The following is a 23,510-nucleotide window of genomic DNA, read 5'->3' as shown; positions in this document are numbered from 1 at the left end:
TTAACTTAGTCTGACAGAAGACTCGTATACGGGAGTCCTTGCGACATCTGCTGATAGAAAAGAGAATCAAAGCCTTGGAATGCAGGAAAAAAAAATGGCTGAACGCGCACCTCGCAGCAATTTAACAGTAAACAGTGAAATAGCATTACATAATTTTTTTCCTGTTCTGATTCGGGATTTTTTTTTTTAAGTGGTCATTTACTGATTTTAGAGGGCATTTCACACTGTTCCTTAAGGTCTCCGAATAGAATGTAACATTGGTTGGACTGAAAATGGCCCGGGTGCTGTTATATTCGCCCTAATGCACCCTGTGAAATAGCCCACGGAATAAAACACGAGGTTTTCTCCCTTTTATGGAATGCTCATGAATATATAGATGAGCTGCGCGCTGATTGGTTGGTTTACAACGAGCGAAGCTACAGAGCAGACACAACACGGCCAACAGCACTCACTGAAACATCTAAGGTGAACGTACAAATAAATCTACTGTGTCTACATAACACTAACAGATTGACTAAATATCATTTGTTACGTTAGTAACAACGTTAGTTGTTTTCACTTCTGTTGTCGAAGCAAACGGGATCGACTTTGGTGGGTAACGTTACAGCTTAGCAACCAAACTATCGTGATTCAACTCAGCTAAGCTATCTTGCTAACCCCCTCCCTGAGTCACCACCTTATCGCGGTGGAGGGGTTTGCGTGTCCTAATGATCCTGGAAGCTATGTTGTCGGGGGCTTTATGCCCCTGGTAGGGTCACCCAGGGCAAACAGGTTTCAGGTGAAAAACCAGACAAAGCGTGGCTCAAAAACCTACCATGAAGAAACACAACAATGGTTCCCAGTTGCCCTTGCCCAGATGCGGGTCACCGGGGTCCTCCCCTGGATCCAGGCCCGGGGGTGGGGCCACCAGGCGAAGCCCCCTTCCAGTGGGCTCACCACCTACAGGAGGGGTCATGGGGGTCGGGTGCAGTGTGAGACGGGCGGCGGCCAAAGGCGTGGGGCTTGGTGGTCCGATCCTCGGCTGCAGAAGCTAGCTCTAGGGATGTGGAACGTCACCTCGCTGGCGGGAAAGGAGCCTGAGCTGGTGCGCGAGGTAGAGAGGTTCTGGGTAGATGTAGTCGGCCTCGACGCATAGCATCGGCTCCGGAACCAGTCTCCTTGAGAGGGGCTGGACTCTCTTCCACTCTGGAGTTGCACTTGGTGAGTGGCATCGAGCTGGGGTGGGAATACTTATTTCCCCTCGGTTCGGCGCCTGAACGTTGGGGTTCACCCCGGTGGACGAGAGGGTAGCCTCCCTCTGCCTTTGGGTGGGGGGACGGGTCCTCACTGTTGTTTGTGCTTACGCACCAAACGGCAGCTCAGAGTACCCACCCTTTTTGGAGTCTCTGGGGGGGGGGCTGGAAAGCGCTCCTCCTGGAGATGGGAGGAGCGCCACTCGTCCTCCTGGGGGACTTGAATGCTCATGTGGGCAACGACAGTGAGACCTGGAGGGGCGTGATTGGGAGGAACGGCCCCCCCGATCTGAACCCGAGCGGTGTTTTGTTGTTGGACTTCTGTGCTAGACACGGCTTGTCCATAACGAACACCATGTTCAAGCATAAGGGCCTCCATTGTTGAGGCGGCTGACCGGATCTGCGGCCGCAAGGTGGTCGGTGCATGTCGCGTCGTTAACCCTCGAACCCGGTGGTGGACGCCAGAGGTGAGGGATGCCGTCAAGCTGAAGAAGGAGGCCTATCGGACTTTATTGGCTGGTAGGACTCCAGAGGCAGCTGATGTGTACCGGCAGGCCAAGCGAATGCGGCTTTGGCGGTCGCGGAGGCAAAAACACGGGCGTGGGAGGAGTTCGGTGAGGCCATGGAGAACGACTTCCGAACGGCTTCGAAAAGGTTCTGGACCACCATCCGGCGACTCAGGAGGGGGAAGCAGTGCACTGTCAATGCTGTATATGGTGGGGATGGTGCGCTGCTGACCTCGACGGGGGACGTCCTGGATCGGTGGAAGGAATACTTTGAAGACCTCCTTAATTCCACCAACACGCTTTCCGACGCGGAGGCAGAGTCTGGGGACATCGGGGGGGGCCCTTCTATCTCTGGGGCTGAGGTCGCCGAGGTGGTTAAAAAGCTCTGCGGTGGCAGGGCCCCTGGGGGTGGATGAGGTCCGCCCGGAGTTCCTTAAGGCTCTGGATGTTGTAGGGCTGTCTTGGTTGACACGACTCTGCAACATTGCGTGGACATCGGGGACAGTGCCTCTGGACTGGCAGACCGGGATGGTGGTTCCCCTCTTTAAAAAGGGGAGGGTGTGCTTCAACTTTAGTGGGATCACACTCCTTGTGTGATCCCACTTGTCGATTGTCGAACCTCGGATTCAGGAGGAGCAATGTGGTTTTCGTCCTGGCAGTGGAACTGTGGACCAGCTCTACACCCTCGGCAGGGTCCTGGAGGGTGCATGGGAGTTTGCCCAACCAGTTTACACGTTTTGTGGATTTGGAAAAGGCGTTTGACTGTGTCCCTTGGGGGCTCGTGGGTGCTCCCGGGAGTACAGGGTACCGGATTCCCTTATCGGGGCTGTCCGGTCCCTGTACGACCGGTGCCAGAGTTTGGTCTGCATTGCCGGCAGTAAGTCGAACTTGTTTCCGGTGAGGGTTGGACTCCGCCAGGGCTGCCCTTTGTCACCGATTCTGTTCATAACTTATATGGACAGAATTTCTAGGCGCAGCCAGGGCGTGGTTTGGTGACCTCAGGATTGGGTCGCTGCTTTTTGCGGATGATGTGGTCGTGATGGCTTCATTGGGCCGTGACCTTCAGCTCTCACTGGAGCGGTTCGAAACGGAATGCGAAGCGGCTGGGATGGGAATCAGCACCTCCAAATCTGAGGCCGGAAAAGGGTGGAGTTCAATATCCAGGTCAGGGAGGAGATCTTGGCCCAGTGCGGAGGAGTTCAAGTATCTCGGGGTCTTGTTCACGAGTGAGGGAAGAATGGAGCACGAGATCGACAGGCGGATCAGTGCGGCGTCCACAGTGATGCGGGCTCTGCATCGGTCCGTCGTGGTGAAGGAGCTGAGTCAAAAGGCGACGCTCTCTATTTACCAGTCGATCTATGTTCCTACCCTCACCTATGGTCACGAACTGTGGGTAGTGACCGAAAGAACGAGATTGCGAATACAAGTGACCAAAATTAGTTTTCTCCGCAGGTTGTCCGGGCTCTCCCTTAGAGATAGGGTGAGAAGCTCGGTCATCCGGGAGGGATGTAGAACCGCTGCTCCTCCGCATCGAGAGGAGCCAGTTGAGGTGGCTCGGGCATCTGATCAGGATGCCTCCTGGACGCCTCCCTGGTGAGGTGTTCTTGGCACGTCCCACTGGGAAGAGGCCCCGGGGAAGACCCAGGACACGCTGGAGGGACTATGTCTCTCGGCTGGCCTGGGAACGCCTCGGGGTCCCCAGGAAGAGCTGGTGGAAGTGTTCGGGGAGAGGGAAGTCTGGGCCTCCCTGCTTAGGTTGCTGCCCCCGCGACCCGACCCCCGGACAAGCGGCGGCAGACGACGACGATCTGGACAAACATGCATCGTGAATTGTAGATTTACATGGGACAAATAGGGATTTGTCATTGGCGCTCGGGAAAACGGCTTGGGCGCGGGCCAAAATGTTCTCTATGCAGGAAAAACCCTGGAATTATAGATTTACATGACAACACAGGTTATTTATTTGAATGAAACAGTCAGGAACATGAAATAACGTTAGCCCCATTGCCAACAAACTAAATCATCACACATTCTAGCTACTTATGCTAGATACAGGATACGTTAGCATTGCTAATAACTGTTAGCGACAAAATCATACTACAGCTTGCGGTTGTGATGAACATAAGGTCGGAACAGCACCTCTTTTTTCAGCAACAGTAACTGAGGGTCGAACTGCACAGGGATCTTCTCATAGACAAACATCACAGCCTGTCGAGTGTTTGGTTCCTTGAGACTCTGAAAAGTGTCAGCATTCCCTGTACAGCCTGGAACACTGCATTTATGACCGTAGTCCATTTACAATAAAACGTTCTTTTTTGTAATTCCGTGGAAGAACACAGTAGCCTGGCTCTGCCCTCCTATGTACTTCCGCCCAATTTTAATTTTTCTTATGTACTAGGTCTGGGAATTCGGCATAAGTCAGTTTTCTCAAATTAACTTTTTGTAGGTCCAATCAGCGAACAGAGGTAGTGGCTGAGAACGATGACGATGTTGTGCGCTAGTTTGAGTTGTAGTTCAGTAATGGCGGCGGAGAAAGATGCAAGCGAAGCTATTTGGTCCGTTGTGGCAACACTGCCGAACATCCAGAAGTTAAAGCCAGAGCAAGAACAATCCTTGCTGAGTTTTGTTGGTGACCATGATGTTGTGGCCCTCCTCCCCACGGGGTTCGGGAAAAGTTTGATTTTCCAGCTACGGCAGCTAGCTCTGGTACAGTGAAGTGAAGGAGTTGGCCTAGGTGAACACTAGCGATTGGTTATGGCAGATCAGAGTGGCTCTGGGCAGATCCAATAGTTTTAAACTTCAACAGAGTACCCGCCTTTAAGGAAGTTAACGCTTGTCAATGGAGCGATCCCAGACCCTCTGTACAAATGAAATGTACGAGGGCCTGGTTAGGACCAGGCTAGTACACAGAGCAGTGCACAGCAAATTTTGGTGCGTTACAAAGGTACAGACCAGAGGCAAAAAAGGTGGAGCCACCGAGTTGACGTCAACTCGGTGGATTTTTTTAAACCAACCGTTTTACAGCAGCAGTTTCAAATTGTGAGATTTGCAAAGGAAAGAGGTGTCAATGGACTTTGAGGTTCACTGTAAGTCCATTTTACCCACCGAACTGTCGTTATTCAACTATGACAAGGTAAACTCGGTTTTGCAGTGAATGACCCTTTTAAGACTTGTCGTTAACTCAGTTGGTCAACATATTCGTCAAATATAGAATTGATTTTAAGGTGTTGTTACTTGTTTTTAAAGCTTTACATGGAATGGCTCCATTGTATATTTCAGATCTTCTTATGCTCTATCACACTTCCAGGCCCCTTAGATCATCAAACAAGTTCCTTTTAGCCATTCCACAGACTCGGATGAAAACAAAAGGTGATCGTGCCTTTTCTGTTATGGCCCCTACTCTGTGGAATAAACCGCCGATTTTTATCAGGTCATCCGAGACATTTAAGTCTCGTCTTAAAACATATATTTTTATTCTTGGCTTTCGAGTCAGTTTAGGGTCACTCTTGCTTATTGTAATTGTGTTGTTTTTGTGTTTTGCCTTACCTGATGACTTTGTACAGCACTTTGGTCGCCATTGGCTGTTTTTAAATGTGCTCTATAAATAAACCGACTTGACTTGATCACTGAACGCAGTGAACATATCAGCTAGTATTTATTGCACAGGCCTTCTTACGAAGGCATGCGTCGTGACATTGTGAAGTCCTGATGTTTCAGACTGTGGCTAGCTAGTTAGCTACTGTTAGCTGCACCTTTCACCACAAAAACTTAAATTCTGCCTAAACCTTGCAACGGAACCTATGTCAGTCAGAGTTCTGCCATTATCATCCCAGTCCCCTTACACAATTCCCATAGGAACCAACAATAACATATTACAAATGTAGCTACTCTGTATTAACTAATGTTCTATATGGTCTGTATTGTTGAAAAGACTGGTCCGGCATAATATGGTTAAAATAAATACGGGTTGCTGAATGCAAACTGTGAAACATTACTGCCACATTGTGCCTCACACTATTTGACTAAACTACTACAAGATTTTACCTGTGACCATCCTGACAGCCTCTATATTGCTGCTTCATAGGTATTTTGAATGCTTCATTAGCAAACAACCTATATATAGTTATAGGGTTAACACAATAATGTTTCTCTTCACTGCAGGGCTGCCAACTTTTCAAAAAACCTTGGAGTGAGATTTGGTGGGGCCAACCACAATTTTGCTGCATACAAACACCTTGTTTCTATTTGACAGAAAGCAAGCTGCTATGTGGATGCAGGGGGATACTCGACGGTCGCAACAGAAACAGTTACTGGAGAAGGGAGTGTCTCACCTGATCTCTAGTATGGATGATTTAACTCTCAGCCCAGCAAACACCAGTATCTGCAAGTCCCCAAGCACTGACCACCTTCCAGAGGTGGGTTCCAAACACACTCAGTACAGGTCTAGATTAATGTTTTACCAAGCAGATAACATTTTGATGAAATAAAATAGTCATCAACTGTCTTTGCACTAGAAAATAAACTTCCTGGCGGAAATGCATAATTGAAAAAATGGTTTACCATGTACCGTCTTATATTGATGAAGAACATAGTATATGATCTTTCCACAGAATGACTTTGGCGAGAATGGGTTATGCATGACCCAAGGAGATAAATTGCGTGTGTTAAAGGGTCGACGGCAACCACGGTCTCCTACCACAAGAGCCATAAGGTAGGAGTTTTGTATGTATTGTTTAACAGTCCATATCCCATGTGTTTCTTTAGACAATTTTAAGTGTATTTAATTGTCATTTGTTTCTCTAGCACAGTGGTTCTCAAACTTTTAAGCCAGCGACCCCTAAACTAAAATAGACAAGAACTTGCGACCCCCACTATCACAGCAAACAAAAATGTACTGTATATAAATTCAGGCTTACCTTTCAGTGGGATGGGTGCACTTGTTTTTTTGGTGCACAAAAGCTCAATCTGTGGCCTGATGGTGATATTTGCTCGCACAAATATGTAGATCCAAATGGAAGCAGTACATCCATTGCCACACCTGATAACTCTCTGTATTCTTCTGCTACTGTGATCCAAAATTCAGGCAGTGTGGAACTGGAAAATAATGTTTTTAATGTTCGATCACTGGACAGCTCCAGCAAAGCATCTTCCAGTTTTCTGGGGAGATTAGTCCTAGTTTCAGTGAATGGTTGCGTCTCTTTTGGAAAATACTTAAAGGGGTCATTGATTGCAGAACCGAATTTACCTTGTCACAGTTGAATAACGACAGTTCAGTGGGTAAAATGGACATACAGTGAACCTCAAAGTCCATTGACACCTCTTTCCTATGCAAATCTCACAATAAAAAAATTTTAGCTGTAAAACGGTAGGTTTTGAAACCGAACTGACGTCAGTTTGGTGGCTCCACCTTTTTTGGCTCTGGTCTGTACCTTGGTCACGCCCCAAAATTTGCTGCGCGCTGCTCTGTGTACTTCCTCAGAATTACAAAGAAGAACGTTTTTCTAGCACAGTGGTTCCCAAACCTTTTGCTGCACACACCCTTTTCTAGTGTTTGACACCTGTCAAGCACCCCCCAACACCTTGGCCTTTGCACACTGAGTCTGAAATCCGTGTCCGAAATGTTTGCACGTTAAAAAATAAATACTACCTCACGTTATGTCAATCACACTTACACACTGCCTCCAAAACTTTCGTTCGTCAAAAAAAGTTATTATTATATAGTCGAAAATAGAGAAATTGAGAGAAAAAAAATAGTCAAGGAACCTCATCGCTTCACTTTGCATGGTCAACCTCATCACATCACAGACGCCGCCACTTGCCATGTATAAAGCCTGCAGCAATGAATGCCTGATCAAATTATACTTTTCAATAGGTTCGTGGTTCAACAGGACACAGCCAAGACGCTGCGCTATTGTCCGTAGATGTAACCAGCGATATCCTTGTATCTGTCCATTGCATTGTAGTTCCTGATGCACAAAAGCTATCACCTCATCCAAATAAGTATGATGTTTCCTTCTGAATAGGCCCAAATCACGGAAGTTTACCTCAGTTAAATACGTTAATATGCCATTACAAACATTCTCTCGTGCACCCCCGGTCAGTCTGCGCACAACTAGGGGTGCGTGCACCCCAGTTTGGGAACCACTGATCTAGCATATTGAAAATGGACTACGGTGGTAAATGCAGTGTTCCAGGCTGTACAGGGAATGCTGACACTTTTCAGAGTCTTCCTAAGGAACCAAACACTCGACGGGCTGTGATGTTTGTCTATGAGAAGATCCCTGTGCAGTTCGATCCTCAATTACACATTTGCTCGAACCATCTCACCGAGGACAGTTTTGAAAACCTGGGACAATGTAAAGCAGGATTTGCTATGAAGCTGTTGCTGAAAAGAGGTGCTGTTCCGACCTTATGTTCATCACAACCGCAAGTTGTAGTATGATGTTGTCGCTAACAGTTATTAGCAATGCTAACGTATCCTGCCTGTATCTAGCATCGGTAGAATGTGTGATGATAGTTTGATAGATGATATGATAGATATTTTATTGGCAATGGGGCTAACGTTATTTCATGTCCCTGACTGTGTTTCATTCAAATAAATAACCCATGTTGTCATGTAAATCTACTATTCCAGGGTTTTTCCTGCATAGAGAAAATGTTGGCGCGCGCCAAAGCCGTTTTCCCGAGCGCCAATGACAAATCCCGAGCGCCAAAGAAAAAAAAAATCTGCGATGAAAGAAAATAATAAAAAAGCTGTGTTCATCACGCGTGCAATGCATGTCAGTGAATATGTTCTCAATAGTATGTTTCAAGTAGGCTACAGCCGAACCTTCGTTCTGTTTTGATCAATAGTAATCGAGTTGATAAGCGTGTCTTCTTGTCTGATCAATACGCAACTGTGAGGTGCGCGAATGGACAGAGTGGCCACTAAACTGGCCCATCTTTCAGACTGTTTTCGGAAGATGCGATTTGCACGAACAATTTAACACATAACTTGAACAATAATCGGGCCAGGTACAGTGCAATGTAGTCAGTACAAAAATACTGGGTATCCATCCGTCCATCCATCATCTTCCGCTTGTCCGGGGGTTGGGTCACGGGGGCAGCAACCTAAGCAGGGAGGCCCAGACTTTCCTCTCCCCGGCCACTTCCACCAGCTCTTCCTGGGGTACCTCGAGGCGTTCCCAGGCCAGCCGAGAGACATAGTCCCTCCAGCATGTCCTGGGTCTTCCCCGGGGCCTCTTCCCAGTGGGACGTGCCCAGAACACCTCATCAGGGAGGCGTCCAGGAGGCATCCTTATCAGATGCCCGATCCACCTCAACTGGCCCCTCTCGACGCGGAGGAGCAGCGGTTCTACTCTGAGCCCCTCCCGGATGACCAAGCTTCTCACATTTTTTTGTTATCGAGAGGACTATCCAGCCATAGCGCTAGCTACTTTTGGGGGAGGGGAATTCCGGTTTCCCCCATGTTTCCACTAGTCACTAGAATGGTCATAACTTTTAATCAAAATATGATATTTCTAATCTGTCTTCTGTTCTACATTGGTCACAGATTTGTGGATATTCCACCTACTCAAAGGTTTCCTCCATCTTGTAATTAGTGGTTAAAAATTAAGTTGTCTGAGGTATGGTGGATGGAGAAGTTTTTGTAAAAAATGGCTGCCTGAAATCACCTTGATAAAATATGATTTGCCTTAAGTAATCATATATTTATTCACATCATAAAAATCCCCTAGTTCTCCTCTTCAATATGGTATAAACAGTTAAGGTGTATGATTTAATATGAAAATTCATAAAATATTAATATTAATATGAATCATATTTCAACAGCATATGGAATGTTCTGAATTTTGGCTTAGGCAGGATAGGGTTAAAGGTGTGAAAAGGTCTAGAATCTTTGAAGCCGAATATTTGGGCTATCCGGGATTATCAACATTCAGATGCGCGTATTTTCAACTATTTTCAGATTTCAATGTATGACACATCATTTGCAAGTTTACAATCTGCACTTTCACAATCTGTAAAAAAAACTAGGAATGACGTTGGCTGACAATCACCCCTTTTGACCAGTGTGGGTCACATATGCAACTAGCGCCAACACTAAATCAGTACATTTACATTTATTAATTTAGCAGACGCTTTTATCCAAAGCGACTTCCAAGAGTGAGCTTTACAAACGTGCATAGGTCAATGATCATAAACAACGAGATGGCCCCAAAAACATTGCGGGTAGTAAGCACAACAGACAAAATGCAGTGCCAAAATAGATTGGAAATATAGGATGTTGTTGCTGTATCGTTAACATGAGTAAATTGTTATTGTAAGTATTATTATTATTATTAAGATTCCTCCATCAGGAAGAAACCAATTGTTATTGTTAGTATGCTTATTATTATTCTCAGTGAAACAATAGCTCAAAAACTCATAAGTTAAAACATTTTCTCATTTGGAATATTTAAACTACAGGCCAATCATTACTCCCACACACCATATGGACCACATTCGCCCATAGGATGCACTACAGGCCATTATTTCTCATGGGTAACAAAAAATCCTCGAGGACCCATAAAGTTTGGGAAAACCTACAAAATTATCCTCTTCATGAACCAATAGGACCAATTGAAAACTCGGTACAGATGTATAGGATACATGTCTTCATTTTTGTTGTCAAGAAATAAAGAATACAAAATGGCTGAAATTAGCCTATATATGTAAATGTACTTATCGTGTCAATATATTTGTGTCCATAAATCAAAATCCATTTGGGCCAATGGTTTTTATTTTATACAGAAACAGAACTTCAATCAACACAGTTGATTTTACCAAACAACATAGTGGCCATACCTGAATCGGTAGAGCACGGCATTCGTAACCTAAGATTTGATGGTTCGATCCCCAGTCCCTCCAGGACTTAATTAAGATTCTACCAGGTTGAAACTCCCTCTGTCAGGAGGATTTAACCCTTACCCTCTAACATCAATTTAAACATTATTTGCAATTTTGAGGTGGAATCAACCTTTGCTGCTTGCAGCTATATTATTACTACTTGCTACTACTACTCTAGGGTGTATTCCAAAATACATATAGCTATGGCTCTTATGCTGGTGCTCTTTACTCTTGCAGCTGTCTAATAGCTAACGTTCCTGTAAATTGATATTTTGCATACCATCTCATATCCTGGTCCTCTTCCCAAATAGCCATCTGCAGTTTATATAAACTAGTGCACAGTGGCCGGTTATGGCGAGGTGCTAGGAGGTCGCGAATTTTAAGCTCTGCTGCTAGCATGTAATTTAATCCTCCAATACTAATCAGAATCCTATCCAAAGTCACACAACACTTGTATAAGAGTACCCAGAATTAAAATGTCAGGAAAAAATGCAAAAGACAAGACAAAGAAATCACGGCAAGACGACGAACATTCGGAGGTTGAGGAGGCTAGCAACATGCAGGCTGACAATATGGCTAACGAGTACGACCTCGACGAAGCAGACAACGAAATATTAGACCCAGACAAGAATAGCAATCAAGATATCATAAAAGCCATACTGTCCTTGAAAAGTGGACTCTAGAAGAAAATTGATGGAGTGCAAGCAACGATTATGGATGTAAAAAAAAACAGATACAGGACTGCACAGACCGCATGGAACAGGCCGAACAACGGATTTCTGATGTGGAGGACGACGTAAACAAGCTATCATCCAAAGTTAGTGTGCTGGAAAGCACAGTTAAAAGCCTTACCGACAAAGTTGACGATTTGGAATGCAGAAGTCGACGAAACAATGTGAGATTGCTGGGGCTACCGGAGAAGACACAGGGCTAGGATGTAACTGCGTTTCTGGAGAAACGGATACCTGAGGCTCTGAATATGGAACCACGAGAGAACTTGGTAGTGGAGCGGGCTCATAGGAATAGGCGCTCCGCCAAACAATGACTCTTGCACGGCTCGTCCAAGGACATTAATTATGAAGTTATTGAACTTTAAGGACAGGTAACGAGTACTGAAGGCAGCTAGAATCAAGGGACAGGTCCTTTACAAGAATGAGCCGGTCCGTTTCCATGTGGACCTCTCTGCTGGTGTGCACAGGTTGCAGCGCGATTATGATGAGGTGCGTAAGAAGCTGCGAGACAAGGGGATTCACAAGCACAGAATCATCTTTCCAGCCCGGCTTCTGGTAACACACCAAGAGAGATCTCAGACCTTTCAAACTCCTGCAGAAGTGGACAGGTTTATCCAATCCCTTTGAACTAAAGGCCGATTTATACTTCTACGTTTTTACGGAGACAGGGAACGCCTTCTCCGTCAAGGAACGCCCTCTCCGTGCCCTCTCCGAGCCCCTCGGAGAGCTCTACGTGCACCTCCTGATTTTCCTGACTATCCGTCCGTCCGTCATTTTACGGATACCCCTTGGCTGTGATTGGTCCGTATTAAGAACCTCTTGCGGCGGGGGCGGGGTTGCCGTGATAAACAGGACAAACAGAATCCTTTGACCGCCATTGCTGTAAGTTTTTACAATTCATATTTCAGCTAAACAGTACATGTAAATCAGCATCTGAATTAAAATGTGACGAGAAATGGGCAGTGTAGTTGCTGAAAATGTGCGTATTTTATTGATGAAACAGCTAATTTGTACATTTGCTCCGACTTCTCGATAACCTAGGTAAATAAACACTCGATGACGACTTACAAAAAACCGTTGCGCCACCTACTCTTCTGGCGGTGAATTGTTTTCAGCACCCACAGCCTTCGGAGTACTATAAATTCAATCAATCCGTCCGGCTCCGTCCGTCTGTCCGTAACGGAGTCGGAGAAGTATAATTCGGCCTTAAGGACTGAGACGGGCTCGACGTTGGAAGGTTACGACAGGAAAATAACACAGTAGCCCTACTTTCTTTTTTAGTCATCTCCACTAAAGGATAGGTGATCAGTCTATTATTATTGCTTTGTTTAACGCCTATCCTTTTTACCTGGACAGGACTGAGTTTCGCCTCCTTAGGCATATGGCTAACATAGCCTACGTAAAAAATGTTACTTTATGGTTGTGAACAATGGACATGAACCTGGATGAGAGACATTATGGAGCACCCACGCGACAGACTCGACATTGGTTTAGGCCTATCGGACGTAGGCTTCGACGCATTGCGGAGTTTATGTGGCCAGGCTATGGACTTTTTTTCTTTTATCTCCGTCCTCAGCCTGCATGCTAGCGAAAAACGGGAACATCTGCCTGTCTCACATGCACTTTTGCAGCCGCAGTGTATCACATGCAAAACACTGTCAGGGGCCGAATTTCTGGTCATCCAGGTGACGTGCAAGGTCCCATCCTCTATTTGCCAACCATATCCATCCATGTGGACAAAAAGCAGCTACCTTATTGGTGTAGAACGATCACGTGTCGAACCGTGCCACCAAAATTATATTACGCTCTGAAGAAACTAGTTCTGCATAAAACATAGAAGCATGACAATCGACTGGAATTTTAGCAACAAACTTTTTTTTGGTATCTTAGCACGACTCGTTCTTTTTTATGAGCTAAAGATTGTGTAGATGCCAGACTGTGGAGCGGGAATCATTTTCTAAAAGACTTTTCGTGGTTCACCTTGCGGCCTAATACAAAGCAGTACATTATCAGATTTGTCTCGTCGTAAACTAACCAATCGCGGGACTCCCCATTGTCTGCTTTTCTCCATCGTAAAAAAATAAAATAAATGTTTTTTGACTTGCGCCTCTGTGTCCACTGGCTCCTCCTGAGCTGTTTTCTCAGCGGACCTCTTAACGCCTGCGGTGTAACGCCACATTTTTTAGAAGGTGCGCCGCCTCTATAGTGTCGTGGTGAAACAGTATGCTATTTTTATTTACCCGCCACGGTGGCCGGAAGGTGAAGCGAGTTTACCCGCCACAACACAAAATCACCCGCATTTGGCTGGTGCTAATTTCCATCCCTGGAGGGGAGGTCCAGAGCGTATGGACTAGGGGGGCATATGGGATTGGGGGTGGGGTCTTTTTGTTTTACTTTTTTTATTTCTTCTCTTATCTGCGGTTGTGATTTGTCAATGTACTTTACTGAAACGGTTCTTATGGATACATTAATGCATCTTGGAATTAATGTCAGATAGCTGTAAGGTCAAATTTACTTTGTGGAATTGTAGGGGTCTGAACAAACTTACAAAGGTGAAACAAGTAATGAGCAGGATAAAATTCTTGAACTCAAGTCATTTTTTTACAAGAAACACATCTGTTAAGTGAAGATGTTTCCAAAATGGCAAGAAGATGGCAGGGTCAAGTGTTGTCTGCTCCCTACACCACTCATGCTAGAGGGGTTATGATACTAATTCACAAATCTGTCCCATTACGGATACATAATGTAGTTAAGGACTCTGCAGGTAGATATATCATGGTCCAGGGTAGGTTATTGTCTGAAACCTTAACTCTGATTAATGTTTATGGTCCCAATGAATCCGTGTTGACCATTCACGCTGCTCATTATTCTTATTTTTATATATATGTTATTTTATATTTAAATTGTTGTATTCTTAGATTGTTTAGTTCTTAGAAATAGTTCAACTTTTGTACTTTTACTTAATTTAAGATCTGTATATGTTTAGTGTTTTGCACCTCCCTGCCACAGTAAATTCCGTGTTTGTATAACATACATGGCGAATAAACCGAATTCTGATTCTGATTCAAAACCATTCATTGGATATACCGACCATTTCTGCATTAGAAGTAGCAGTCACGAGACACTGTCATGATATTTAATTTCAACTCTGTATAACTTGCTTAGGGCTATCTATTGAATCATCAGAATCAAAACTGAGATTATGGAAGGAAGATATAGAAGAGGAAATATCTTTAAAAGAATGGGGTGAGGTATGTAAAGAGGCACATAGTTAGCAGCAGCCTAAAACTCCTACAGTATAAATGGCTGATGCGTACATACACTACCGTTCAAAAGTTTGGGGTCACCCAGACAATTTCGTGTTTTCCATGAAAACTCACACTTTTATTTATCAAATAACTTGACTCAAAATGAATAGAAAATATAGTCAAGACATTTACAAGGTTAATTATTATTATTAGAAATAATAATTTGTATTTGAAATATAAATTTTGTTCTTCAAACTTTGCTTTCGTCAAATAATGCTCCATTTGCAGCAATTACAACATTGCAGACCTTTGGCATTCTAATTCTAATCCTTCTAATCATCCATTAGTCTTCTTAGGCAATTAGCAGACACAATGTACCATTCGAACACATACAGTAATAGTTGCTGGAAATGGGCCTCTATACACCTATGTAGATATTTCATTAAAAACCAGATGTTTCCACCTAGAATAGTCATTTACCATATTAACAATGTATAGTGTATTTCTGATTAATTTAACGTTATCTTCATTGAAAGAAACAGTGCTTTTCTTTGAAAAATAAGGACATTTTTAAGTGACCCCAAACTTTTGAACGGTAGTGTATATAACTCCTGTGAAATTGCATAAATTTAATGATAATATTCCTGACACCTGTATTAAGTGTGGCGAGGCAAGGGGGATACTGTTTCACTGTATATGGGAATGTGCTAAAGTGAAAATCTTCTGGCAAGAGGTTGTTAATATGATTGATCAAATTCTGTCACAGAAATTACCACTGAATCCCAAGCTATTTATTCTTGGTTTATATCCTACCATACCACTTCTACAAAGTAAAAAGTTCAGATTAATAGATATGTGTATATTACAAGCTAAACGTATAATTGCCCTTAATTGGAAAAAAGTTGATGGACCAAGAATCGGTATGTGGGTTAAAGAAATGGCCTCAAACATGTCAATGGAAAAGATAACGTATATTCTTAGATGTAAACAAAATGTTTTCGATAATATCTGGGGACTTTTTATGCACTTCTTAAGACATAATACTAATGTTGGTAACTTGCTTCAGCAAGAACAGGCTCTGGGGGAGTAGGACACCTATCTGATTATGTACATTGACTAGTAGGAAAAACCACAACAAAAAACACTTTTCAGTCTGTAAAATATACTTTTGTGTTTCTTTTTATTATGTTTTGAACTTAATTATTAATTAGTTTACTTTATTATTATGGGAGGGGGGGAATAGGGTGATAATGTTTGCTGTGTATTGCTCTATTGTTGTACAATTGGATGTGATTTGCAAACTGAAAATCAATAAATACATTGTAAAAAAACTAGTGCACAGTGCCCGTGATGCAGTCGGTGATTAAGATGTCAGTGAAACACACAAATACAGGTTCCTTGAACTATAGATGGTGTACTATACACTATAGCATAGTTCCCATGATGAAATTGGTGGCACACACACACATATTCTGATGTTGATTAAAATGTACTAGATTGATTCTCCGTTAAATTGTCTTACCAGCACAAACATCTAAACATTTAGTTCATAACAGAAGTCATTACATTTACATTTATTCATTCAGCAGATGCTTTTATCCAAAGCGACTTCCAAGAGAGAGCTTTACAAAAGTGAAGGTCACTGATCATAACAACGAGACAACAACGAACATTGCGAGCAGCCAAAACATGAAGCATACACTGTGAAAAACCAAATAAGTGCCAAAGGCAAGAACCATAAGAGCATGTAGTTAAACAAGTTACAATTAAACAACATGAACCTCAAAAGTACAAGAGTGTACCTGCAGAAAATCAAGCAACAATGTATTTCACAGCGAGTTCAAGAATTTTAAATCAGTTACAACTAACCAACAAGAGCAACAAGTCTCTCAATAAGAGTCATTTGTGATCCTGGAGGAAACTAACATCAAGTCCTGCAAATTATTCGTAATTACCGTTGTACTCCCGGAACAAGTGCGTCTTGAGCCTTTTCTTGAAGGTAGGGAGACAGTCAGTGTCTCTGATGGAGGTGGGGAGTTGATTCCACCATTGGGGGGCCAGACAGGAGAAGAGCTTGTGTTGGGACCGGGCACTCTTGAGCGGTGGGACCACCGGACGTTGTCAGAAGAAGACCGTAGGTGGCGGGTGGGGGTGTAAGGCTGGAGGAGAGACTTCATGTAGTCGGGTGCAGTCCCGTTCACCACTCAGAAGGTCAGTATCAGGGTCTTGAATCTGATACGGGCTGTGATGGGAAGCCAGTGGAGGTAGATGAGGAGCGGGTTAACATGGGAGCGTCTAGGTAGATTGAAGACCAGGCGGGCTGCTGCGTTCTGAATCCTCTGGAGAGGGCGGGTTGCGCATGCTGGGAGACCGGCGAGCAGCGAGTTGCAGTAGTCCAACTTTGAGAGGACAAGACTATCAGCTGTGTGGAATGCTCAGACAGGTATCTCCTGATCTTCCGGATGTTGTAGAGGGTGAATCTACACAACCGGGAGACTGCAGCAATGTGGGGTGTGAGTGAGAGCTTGTCATCCATGGTAACCCCGAGGTTCCTGGCAGAGGATGAAGGGGTCACAGATCCCAGGGTGAAGGAGAGATCGTGGTAGATGGAGGGCTTGGCCGGGATAATGAGAAGTTCTGTTTTGGCGAGGTTCAGCTGGAGGTGGTGCTTGGTCATCCAGGCGGAGTTGTCTGTGATGCAGGCCTCGATCCTAGCTGAGATCCATGGATCAGTCGGAGGGAACGACAGGTACAGCTGCGTGTCGTCAGCGTAGCAGTGGTAGGAGAAGCCATGGGAGGTGATGATTGGTCCAAGTGAGGTGGTGTATAGGGAGAAGAGGAGGGGACCAAGGACGGAGACCTGTGGGACACCAGTGGAGAGCTGGCGGGGGCCTGACACTTTGCCTCCCCAGGAGACCTGGTAGGATCTTCCGACAGGTAGGATGAGATCCACTGAAGTGCAGTGCCAGTGATGCCCATCACTGGCACTGCACTTTCGCACAGAAAGTCTGGCGAGCAGGATCTGATGGTTAACCGTATCAAATGCTGCAGAAAGGTCCAGCAAAATGATGACGGATGACCTTGAAGCCGCTCTGGCAGACTGGAGGGCAGCATTACATGCACAATGGTTGAGCCAGTTGTCATAATTGTAGGCCTAATTCACCATACAGCAATTGTTGCCTGCATTTGCAATGTGCAGGCAGTTTTGACATTAGTTCAATCGCGGTATGCTATTTAGGCAGTGAACATTCATTTATGTAACAAAATTCACTGATCTATACTGAAAGTATATCCAATTTATACTATGCTTGGTTTCATTTCATTGTGAATGCCTTTGTTAATTGCATTAGTTCAATCACGGTACTAGGGATGGGCGTGGTTCATTGAATATTCGGATATCCTAAAGTAAATTAGTATTTGAATACTTTTTTCGAATACTTATGAGCGTAGTTTAATTTTTTTTTGTGAAAAACCGTGAATTCTAATAGTTGTGACGTTAGAAATGATAAAAACATAATCCAAAAATGTAGGCTATGTGACCTTGCGTTCTGCTGCGAGTGACCTGGCTAAGCAGTACCTCGCAGCAACCTGCAGTTCCTGCAAAGAGAGTCTGTTCTACGTTGGCCTGCTTGTAAATCGACTCCATACTCGCCTCTCCCCTGAGCATGTTTATATGCTAATTTTCCTGAATAAAAATGCATAGGGCTAATGCAGTTGTGGCTTATAATTTTTTTTACCAGTAGCCATGTAGCGTAATCAGCTATTTATTTTTGCATTGTGTGGTGGCTCACCGTATCCTATAGGATTCCGGTTCCAAGTTAATATCCAAGTTAATATGCAATATCTCTCCATGTGTGTCTTTCGTTTTTATCAAGGGTAGCCTACCCAATGTGTTTAATTTCGTCCAATGTATTTTTTTTACGTTTTATTTCACATAATAATAGGCTAAGCGCTATTCCGCCAAGTTTAAGAGCCTACGTCTGAAGACGCAGCATTTTTTCAAGTTCATTGTCTTTTCGTCATGTTAATAAATTGATCTTTCATTTGTTTTCTTTATTTAACCCTTATTTAATCTAATAGCTTAACAGTCACAATTATTGCCAGAATGTGTGGTGGTTCATGTGTTTATTGTATGCTTTGTGTCATGTCAGGCTAATTACATAACGGAACCGCATTAATAAAAATAGATTATCCGGATATTCGAAAATCATTTTGGATACTATTCGAATAGTGAAATCATTTCAAATCCCCATCCCTACACGGTACTGCACTCTATAAAAGGAAAACTCTTATAAAAAGGAAACCTGCTAAATATTAATTTAGCAAAAAATGCATTTTGCAGTGCCGGTTCTCAAGTCAACATTTTACAAGGAAACTCGCTGCAGACCAGAGGACCAATCACAGTGAAGAGGCATTTTAAATGTCGAAATGCTTATCCAAAAAATTTCAATTGCGGCACAGCACTTGGGATAATTGTGGGAAACTAAATCCATTCTAATTTGTACTAGTGCTGTCAGTTAAACGCGTTATTAACGGCGTTAACGCAAACCCATTTTAACGGCGTAATTTTTTTTATCGCGAAATTAACATTCTTTTTGGCCTAGCAAACTTCGTTTTTTTCACATGCTGTTGCAACGACTACTGACGTTATAAAAACTACAACACCACACCGGATCTAGCTAGACCGGAAACAAAACAACAGGCACGCCGCACACACTTGTTTGGGCTTGTGAGCCGGTTTAAGAGTAGTAGGCTAACGTTACGTTTTGAGTGGATAGCGAGCGCGAGACACCGAAATGGATGCCAATAAGATTCTGAATGGAAAGGTTACTTTTAAAAAGTTGCCAAATGGTTCCATTGACAAGACCAAATTGATCTGTGTGTTTTGTCGTTGTGAACTGAGCTATCATCCCAGCACGTCCAGTCTGAAATACCACTTGATGGCCAAGCACACAGCTGATGCGAATTCTCTGCCCCCTCTCAAAGCCAGGCAATGTTGTTTAAAAAAAAAAAAAAAACATTTGCACTAACTAAGCAATCCAATCCACTTTTCCATGTTGATAAGAGCATTAAAATGACAAAAAATTATGGGACAAAAAGAATTCAAGGGACATTTAGAATAGATAAAAATGGCGATTAATTGCGATTAATCGTGAGTTAACTATAACATTAATGCGATTAATCGTGAGTTAACTATAACATTAATGCGATTAATCGAGATTAAATATTTTAATCGTTTGACAGCACTAATTTGTACACACACACGCTCACAGATTCCTGGCATTATTAGAGAGATACGTATAATCATTATTCTAAGACCATCAATCAATACAGAAAATTTATTTGTAGAGCACAATACCATACATGTGAATCGCAAGGTTTTCAATAATTGTTTAGGTTGTCTGCAAAGCAATAGGTTAGCCTACTGATGTCTATTACCCTGGCTCAGCACATTACTTTTGTATCACTGAATTCTTAACTTCCTACTGTCTTCAAGAGCAAAGCTCTGGACAGGTATCATTAAACGGTTCATTAAACCTGTGTTCTTCAGAGCCCAGACAAAGATGCACTGACAGCCACGACTAAATCCTCCCACACAGTTCTAGACATATCTTTTATTTTTATCTTTACCTTGGTGAATTTCCATAAAAATGTTTGTTCTTAATCTCTAGCATAGTTTCTCATTCATTTCACACAACCCCCATTTGTACCATTGGGCACCTGATTGGTTATAGAGATAAGCCTAATTATCAAATGATAAATTATTGCTTCCACATGAATGACATTGTCCGTCTTTACTCCTGGTAAATTACACCAACAAGATGCAATTTTCATTTTGCCTGTACCATTTGTAGCGCTTACAATGTAAGGAGCCTTTGCGATTCCAAAATATAGGCCATCATCTAACAGTAGGGGTGTAATCCAATGTGAAGTTTTCCTGGATTTATCATCGATGTTAGCATATGTTGACAAAGTGAACAAACTGAACCAAAATCACCCTCCACCATCTTTCCTTTTTTTATCCTTTTCCAGCAGGACAAATCTCAGAACAAACACCCAGGGACCTATATTCCCCGTGAAGGTCTCCAAAGTACCACCCTCTGCTTCTGCCAAAAGAATCAGCTGTAATTCTTCATCGTCATCTTTTAACCTAAAGGGGTGAGCAAAATCAACGTTAGCTCTTGAGATGTCAACAGATTTTCCACTGTTTATGTGTATATCTATCATCTATATCTGTATAGATATCTATTATTTGTAAATGTCCTGCAGGCTGCATTTATACTTTAGCTACTTTGTTTCTCTTTCTCACTGTTCTGTCTTAGTCTTATTTTTGTTGGTTGTCTTTGTCCTTTAGTGGTCTTTTTGAGATTGTCCTATTCTGTGACACTTGTTGAAAAGGTGGATGTTTTACAAATGGATGTATCTATTTGTATAGAAAATACATACATAAAGTACATATAATTCATTGTAAAAAAGTTTTAATGGGCTCCGCATCAGTAACATTTATTTTGAACCTTGTTGTGCCTTCTTTGTGACCACCATCTCCCCACCCCCAACTCCACACCCTAACACACAAACATGACACAAACATACACAGTTCTTCTATCAACTCCAGGCTTGCCAGTTCCCTAGGCAACTTGTATGCAGTGGAATGTAACGACAGTAGGATGCCATTCTCTTCTCCTTCTACCTTCTCCACAATTTCCCCATCAGCCAGGACCACACTTGGGCATGGAAAATATGTTAATCCCCACCATGAGGTTAACAACAACAATCAGTACAATAACTCACCAACATCTACTGCTGGCACTGCATGCCTCAGCAAAAGCGCTGCCTATGCCCATGGTAGCTCAGCACCCCACCATCCTGGAGGGGCGGCGTCCCAGGAGTTGGGACACTACCGAACCCAGGATAGATACTTGGGGTTCAGTGGACCCTCCACTCGCCGTCTTTGCCGCTCCATTCCAGTAAGTGTGACTAGACTCCTCTACCTGGGGACATATTCACAAAACAGTTCTTGCCACTAAGAGTTCTCCTAAATAGCAGTAAAAGTTCTTAAGCAAAGAGTTTCCTCCTAAAACCTATTCATAAAGTTGCTGAGACCAACTTTTACTAAGGAATGGGGAGAAATCTTAAGCTAGGAAAAAGGGCGGGGTTGACCTCTGCCATGGATACTGCCAACAAGCTTACTGACTATGCCAACAGTGATTGGCTGATGGGTCTCTGTCAGTGATTTAATCGTATAAATATTTTCGAACGAGGTATCATGCTGCCATATTCAAATACATATTTTAATTTATTTTTTTTGGCATATTCTAAAATATTTCAAAATCTAGGCAAAGCGTCACTAATTAAACAAGTTTATGTTCAGCTAAATGTCAGTCTCTTGCATGTGCATCTCGTAAAAAATTTGCAAATAGGCAGCCATGTTAATTGTCGATGTGGGGTCTGGAGAGGGTATTTATTGCTTGATGCAATGTTCTACTGACGGATGGCTGAGATATACCTAGTTCACCTCTTCTTTTAATAAGTCTGTATGGGAACTGAGGGGTCCACTTGTGGGAGAGAAATGTCGTCCCTTTCATGTCTGATACAGGATTCTTGCTGCTCAACGGTCCTGGGTCTTCTTTGTCATATTTTTTGTTACATGATCCACCAAATGTTTTTAACTGGTGAAAGGTCTGGAATGCAGGCAGGCCAGTTTAGCACCCAGACTATTCTACTATGAAGCCATGCTGTTGTAACAGATGCAGTATGTGATTTAGCATTGTCTTGCTGAAATATGCAAGGCCTCCCCTGAAAAAGATGTCACCTGGATGGAAGCAAATGTTGCTCTAAAACCTGTATATACCTTTCGCGCATTGGTGGTGCCTTTTCAGATGTGCAACTGCTCAATGCACCCCCATATCATCAGAGATTCAGGCTTTTGAACTGAGCGTTGATAAACCGGATGGTCCCTCTCCTCTTTAGTCCAGAGGATGCAGCATCCATGGTTTCCAAAAACAATTTCACATTTCAATTTGTCTGACCACAGAACAGTTTTCCCAGTTTTCCTCAGTCCATTTTAAATGAGCTTTAGAATCAGAATCAGAATGGGTTTTATTTGCCATGAAAGTTTGCACAGACAAGGAATTTGCTTTGGCAGGAAGGTGCAAACATTAAACATATAGGAATCTAAAATTTTAATATGAGGACTAACTATACTAAGGGTACATAACTAGCAGTAGTAAGTGGAATTAGAATTAAAATAACCTGTACAATAAAATATAAAATAAAATATAAGTTGCAGTAATTTACAATATAAAAATACAAAAAATACAAATATTACAAAAAATACAAATGGTACAAGATTGTGTAGTTCAGTGCAAAAAGCTGTGTGTTTTAAGGACATTGAGTCATGAAGTCAGTGTGAACCCTTGGCCTTGTTGAAGAGGCCAACAGCGGAAGGGAAGAAACTGTTTTTGTGGCGTGAGGTATTGGTCCTGATGGACAGCAGCCTTCTGCCGGAGGGGAGTGACTGAAACAGGGAGTGTCCAGGGTGGGAGGAGTCGGCCACAATCTTCCTCGCTCGCCTCAGGGTCCTCGAGGTGTGCAGGTCCTCGAGGGTAGGCAGATTGCAGCCAATCACCTTCTCAGCAGTGCGGATGATACGCTGCAGTCTGCTCTTGTCCTTGGCAGTGGCAGCAGCGTACCAGACGGTGATGGAGGAGGTGAGGATGGACTCAATGATGGCTGAGTAGAAGTGCACCATCATTGTCTTTGGCAGGTTGAACTTCTTCAGCTGCCGAAGGAAGTACATCCTCTGTTGTGCTTTCTTGATGAGGGAGCTGATGTTCAGTTCCCACTTGAGGTCCTGGGAGAGGATAGTGCCCAGGAAGCGGAAGGACTCCACAGTGTTGACTGGGG

At 43.4% G+C, this 23,510-nt stretch overlaps 1 protein-coding gene across 2 annotated transcripts in view; it reads left to right on the top strand.

The window, feature by feature from the left end:
• The window catches only part of cdc14ab (cell division cycle 14Ab), a 128,828-nt gene that overhangs the window by 97,792 nt on the left and 7,526 nt on the right, over positions 1-23,510 (top strand). Inside the window, exons 11-14 of one of the 2 annotated variants that reach the window (XM_067230676.1) lie at positions 5,991-6,153; positions 6,349-6,449; positions 20,640-20,762; positions 21,202-21,571. In XM_067230676.1, the coding sequence (XP_067086777.1) occupies positions 5,991-6,153; positions 6,349-6,449; positions 20,640-20,762; positions 21,202-21,571 (757 nt within the window). Of the gene's footprint in view, positions 1-5,990; positions 6,154-6,348; positions 6,450-20,636; positions 20,763-21,201; positions 21,572-23,510 lie in introns of both variants that reach the window. The other variant, XM_067230675.1, reaches the window with a different exon arrangement.

Source organism: Osmerus mordax, chromosome 27, assembly GCF_038355195.1.
Source record: "Osmerus mordax isolate fOsmMor3 chromosome 27, fOsmMor3.pri, whole genome shotgun sequence".
NCBI lineage: Eukaryota > Metazoa > Chordata > Actinopteri > Osmeriformes > Osmeridae > Osmerus > Osmerus mordax.
Note: the sequence above shows the minus strand (reverse complement) of the source record. Positions and strands in the feature narration are given on the sequence as shown.